Raw genomic sequence first — 6,000 nt, 5'->3', positions numbered from 1 at the left:
CGCTTAGCTCAAGCAGAACAATAGCTTTATTCTGAAAACTTTTTTTTTTTTTTTCAAAGAGAAAAACAAGATTAAAAGAACAATTTGTCCAAACCCAGGAACCATCCTTTCTCCCAAGCAAATATCCTTGCAGCTCTGTCTGGCTCACTGCACCTTACAATTCACAGTCGCACAACTGCAACCAGAACAGCACAGCTGTAAAGCTACCTAAATGATAGAGAGGGAGAGACAAACAGATGGACGCAAACACACATGCTGTTCAATCTTCCAGATAATCTTGCTGGCTATTCATCTGAAGATGGTCTGGAGGATATCTGCTGGAGTGCAGACTTCAAGCTAAACACTCTAGAGATACTCAGTTAGCAAGGCACACTTGTGTTCAGAATACAAATGCTATCACATATGCCCTAATGTTATGAGGCACTTACCTAATTGGGGGTTTACTTCTGTAGTTTATTCCTACTTGTTGATACAGTGTCCTCCTCCTCCTCCCAAGCTAGATGTGCAGCGCAGAGTCCATCAAATTACTATTCCCAACATGCATACATACCAAATGAACTGCTACAGAAGAAAAATACCTTTTAATCATTTAATCTTCAGTTAAGAACAATGCAAGACTATTTTCCCTAATTGGAATTCCGACCCTTCCCATGTCCTTCTACAATTCCTGTAGTTCTTTTCTCCACAACTAGAAACTAAAAACAGATGCTTTTTGTCTTTCATGTAAACAGCACTATTGAGAATGAGATTGGTACTTGAGGTGCAAAAAAATAAAACTAGCCAGAGGTCATGAGAAATGCAGCAATGACATTTATTGGAATTACTCCAGGCATTACATGAAAAATTTTATAAGTGAAACAGAGGATAAAGCACGTTCAGTGCATCTTATTACAAAAAAAAAAAAAAGAAAAAAAGAAAAAAAAAGAGATGTATCTGAATAACCTTGATTCTTTGTAATAAATGCTACTGCAGTTCCTGGGATTGGTTTTGTATGTACACGCCAGCTAAAACTTACTCTGAACAACACTGCAAAGAACTGCCTTTTCACTTGGCATTTTTCCACCTAGGACAATATAACGTTCTTGAAATATCTAGACAGATTCCACAATTTTACACACAATGTTAAGACCTTTCACCCTAACTGTAAAAAGAAGGATTGTTAAGTAAATCAGTATATTTAATCAAGTAAAACATCACAGAAGTAAAAACCAACAAAAACCAAACCTAGGAGACCCCAAGCCCCTAAGTTCCACAGCAGCGTGCAGCAAATCAGCATTGTTGCTCCTCACTTTCATGTTAACATAAAGCATAATATTTAGAAAGCAGTGATATTCAGTCCTTGCTTTCTAAATTGGACAAACTTATGCATAAAGACACTGCTGGATTTGGCACTTTGCTTAATTGTTTTTCTTACTAAAAAGAGTATGTCTTTCCTGAAATACAGTATAAATGGTAAGAGATAACATGAGCCACTGTAACACTCAATTAACGGTTCAGACATGCACTCCAAAGTACATGTCTATTACACATTTGTCTAAACCTTCTCATAAATTCCACTCAAAAACATTTTCAAATCTATGTGCATCTTTTTATACCTTTATAAACATATTTTCTCCCTTGAAATGATCAGAGCTTACCCACCTTCTGCCCAGAACACAAGAATTCATGACTTTTGTTTTAAAAAGAAAACCACAAACTAGTATTAAAACAGGAATAACCTGGAAAGCATTATTAAAACGACACCTGTACTTCAGAATCCCTTTTGAAATGTATACCCACTGTGTAAGCGAAAACTGAAAGGTATATAACATTTGAAACTTGCTTGGTCCTCTTGCGTGCACTTATGCTCAACTTCCTGCAATCTGCCTCAATTTTCTCTTCAAATAAAATTTAAGAATAGCTTTCTGGCTCCCACTATGATAAGACAAGGCTCCTTGCAGTATTTCTTTGGTTAAATGAGAACTTCTTGCATGCCTGACTCTTACGACAGCAAATCTCTTGCAGAAAATTAACATCAGGATCGCTCACTTCCTCCCGTCATCGTGACCAACCCCGAGACAGGCAGAAGCAAACCGGCCAGGAAGGAAGTAGCAGTCACTGTTAGCTCTTGCCTTTACAAGTTCTGCGAGCGTGTATAGATACCTATTTCTTAGCTCTGAGTTACAGAGGCGGAGCTATGACATTATGCTTTTGGTTTCCAGTTCCAACATGCGTGTGTAATTACGTCGCTGACGGCGACAGCCCAGGCAGCAGATGGCACAAGAGCTCTTTCCGCACGAACCAAGCCATGATACTTGTTCTGCTTATTGGTCTGCGCGCACAATGTCAGTAGAATTAAAAGAGAGGCACACATGAGTTCACACAGATTTTCCACAGAAGATGTGAAACATGCTGCTCTTTGGAGGGAAAATTACATTCTTTTTTGTTTTTTTTCTTCAAGTATTATTCAACATACATATATATAAAGACACGCTATCCTCGTTTTGCTACAAGACAAGCACATCCAGAGTGAATTTGCAGATCGCCATTATCTTGGCTTTGACTACTGAAATTTCTCTTTTCCTTTAGATCAACTCTAAATATACATCTACTCATCATAATTACATATAAGAATCCTTTATTTCCCCCTTGCGATTTATTTACAGAATCATAAAAAAATTAATAGCCTGAATTTGCATACTGACATTTGAAGGCCCATCTGTAGCTATGAGTGTCCCAGCACTAGTTTTGGGTAATACTGTTGCCTATTGCTAAGTCCTCTGAAAGCAGCATACTCATCTTTTCTTTCCCTTTTTTTGAAAAAATGCTGCCTAGAAAACCTTGGTTTATGGCTTACTCCTTATTTTATTTTATTATTTGGGTTGTAGTTTACTTCCTTCAGGAGCAGTTCACAGTCAGACAAGACTTCCGCTGGCAAATACTTCATTATCTGCTCAAGAGTCTTTTGATATGTTATCTTCTCCTGTTCCAGGGACTGAATTACAGTCTTCATTTTGTTCTCTCGAGTCAAAATAGTCTCCAGGTTGGATTCCAGACTCTGAATTTTAGCATGAGCAACCTGTAAACAACAGCATTATCTTTATAATAAATTGAGACGTTCTGAACAACCTTTTTTTATATTACGACATGCTATATAATATGGAAAGAACTTTAATTACATAGATGTTTCTAAAAGACATCTGTGTAGGCAGATGATACAAGGAATGCCTTCTGTGTATCATACACAGAATCTCCTTATAGTAACCAGACCAGATCAATCTGAAGGATTCCCAAAAGCTTTACAGAGGGAAGGAGACATGCAAGTTGCAGCAAGCAACGGACAGTTGAGAGTAACAAGGAACTGGAGCTGCAAGGAGAAAAAGGAAATCAGCAGCTATAGTAGAACTGGAAGAGACAACTTGTCTGACAGTGACGGAGCAATGGGAACCCTATGTAATAAAGTAAATTAGGATGGAGATTAGAGGGAAACAGAACGTCAGTGTTAAGTCTAGAGGCAGACAGTGTTCACTATTTCCCAACAAAAGACTTATAGCTGCTTCTGGGAAACAAAAAACAATGACTAGTAATCAGAAACCCTGGACCTCAGCAGTAGCAAATGTCTCTCTGTGAGAGGTGGGGGAATTCCAAACATTCCCAGGAAAAGGCCCAAGCAGAGGAATGAAGAAGGTATACAAACAAAAAGATGAAGAGGTTAAGGAATTGAGGAAGATGCGTTATAGCATAGCACTCTGGAAGAACAGAAGAGCATTGATAGAGCCTTTCAAATCAGTCACTCATATTTATTCTATGTCCTTGGTGCATTTTCAGAACAGACATAAAAGCCCAGGTAGCCACAAATAAAATAAATAAATAAATAATAATAATAATAATAATAATAATAATACTAGTAAAAAACCCAAATGATCCCTGTTTTCAATACCAAAAGAAAATAGCACAACACCCTGAGGCCATAAACACAAAAACTGGCTATTGGCTGAATCACAGAAATGATCTCTCCATGCGTTTGTAGTCTTAAATCATTTACCTGCAGCTTCTCCAACAAATCCATGTTTTGTCTCTTCAGATGACTGTTTGCCCTCTCCAGCTTCTCCAGGGGTTCACCTTCATCACAGGGATTCACATTTTCCTGCAGTTCATCCTGAAGAACGTGGTACTCTACTTCGTAGGCGTGGAGCTGTTTTGAAATATCCATCTCGAACACCTGCCACGAGAGAAAAAAATTATTTTTTAAACTACAATAGAGAGCACATATTCCACGTGAATGTTCAGCTAAGAGGCAACTCTGCTCAATTAACTTAATGTTTTTTCCTGTTCCTCTCAAAAAGTATTTTAAGGGAGAATCTCCAGTTAGAGCATTTTAGCATCTAAAGTTCTTATTGGGGCCATAATAAATCAGACTTTAGAAAAATCGGATCATCGTTTTTACCATTACCAAATACCATCTCTTACTATGAGATATATCAGCAGAAAAGTCTTATGTAATCCAAGAATTTTATAATATGATCAAGTCTTATCATCTCTTACTCAGGAATATTAAGAAGTTCAAGAGGAAATTTTGAAATTCAAGTCTCACCAGCTTGTGATAGGAGCAGGATCACACTATGAGGAATAATAATCTAGGAATATCCGATCTCCACCCTCAAAACTGGATCTCTTGACTCCAAGTGCTCATTTACAGACTTTTACAAGAATACTCTTCATGGTTACAGTTTCCCTGTGCTCTGTCTCTCTGTGAAGATACACTATTTTCTTGTTGGGATGCTTTGGTAACAAAGCATTGTGAAGACTATGGAATTGAGCATCTAACAGTGATGAGACCACATGACCCTTACCTGTTTATACATCTAGTCACAGCCTCTCAGCTTCTGAAAGTTACCAAATAGTTTAGGCTAGGAAAGGAAGGATGTCTACAGTGACATTAATTTTGTTCCTTGTTCTAGAGATTACAAACATTACAGCAACAGAGCACACACACACACACACACAGATCCCCCAAACAAAACAGATTCTGCATTACCTTCACTGTTCTTTAGGTAATTCAAATGAGGTAAACTTTAAGTTACATACAGTGTTCAAACTGGGCAAGTGCCATTTTCCTCTATGAGGCTACCTGGTCAATTCTTTGTGTACTGTAGTCCTGCATGATGTCTACATATTTCTTTTATTATCCACTATAAAAGGATGGTCTTGGGAATTACAGCTCTGAGACAGCCAAATGACCCCGTTCAGCCAGCCTAGGTGTAGGAGCAATACGATATAGGCAGTCTACATGTGCATGCAGATCCAGAAGGCTATTCAGCATGAGACCACACCACAGGCAAGCAGGCAGCCTTCATCTCAGAGCTGAACTGACCCTGCATATAACCACAACCACCTCTGCTCAGGTAAGATCACCCATCCTTTACTCAATCAGTCTTGTCTTTGCACAAAGCCACTTCTACCATGCTCACCACAGCACAATTGCTCTGCAACCCACGCAGACCACAGACAGAGATTTAATTTCTAATAACATCAAAAATATTGAACAACCATCTCTATCATCGCCAGAATCAGTGAGTTGTGAAGATAGACGTTGAAGTGCCTGATGCTGGTTTAGCACAGCAATCACAATCACTGCAATAAGGGAATGAAGATTAACATGTCATCTAAAAATGAATTCTTAACCGACAGCACCTGAAATACACAAGCATAAACCAAACCACAGGAATGCAACAGTGTTAACTGCACTCCTGCACGTGGATGTGGTTTTCTAGAACTCTTCTATTACCTCCAAACTGTCACCTGAACAGGAAAACTGCTCAAAAAACCCCTTCACAGTTAAGGTACTGTACTGAGGCTTACTTTCAATTTGCAGCTTCAGTGCAGAGGAAGATGATGTAGAGACATGAAGATCCCAGCCACTGACAGTATTTCACAAGAAGCTTTTCCTATACCAGCATCAGTAGTTCTTTGTTTTTCTTCTATTCTCACCCTAAAAGTGATCCCGAAGAGGATGGAAGC

At 38.6% G+C, this 6,000-nt stretch overlaps 1 protein-coding gene across 2 annotated transcripts in view; it reads right to left on the bottom strand.

Moving 5' to 3' along the window:
- Positions 1 to 787: 787 nt before the first annotated feature.
- The window catches only part of TBC1D4 (TBC1 domain family member 4), a 57,030-nt gene continuing 51,817 nt past the window's right edge, over positions 788 to 6,000 (bottom strand). For both annotated transcript variants that reach the window (XM_055803197.1, XM_055803198.1), the window contains 2 exons: positions 4,025 to 4,201; positions 788 to 3,058 (listed from right to left, as the gene is read on the bottom strand). In XM_055803197.1, coding sequence (XP_055659172.1) covers positions 2,840 to 3,058; positions 4,025 to 4,201 — 396 coding nt within the window. In that variant the 3' untranslated portion in view covers positions 788 to 2,839. The remainder of the gene's footprint in view (positions 3,059 to 4,024; positions 4,202 to 6,000) is intronic.

Source organism: Falco peregrinus, chromosome 4 (genome assembly GCF_023634155.1).
Source record: "Falco peregrinus isolate bFalPer1 chromosome 4, bFalPer1.pri, whole genome shotgun sequence".
NCBI classification, from domain to species: Eukaryota; Metazoa; Chordata; class Aves; order Falconiformes; family Falconidae; genus Falco; species Falco peregrinus.
This window is presented reverse-complemented; position numbering and strand designations above follow the sequence as displayed.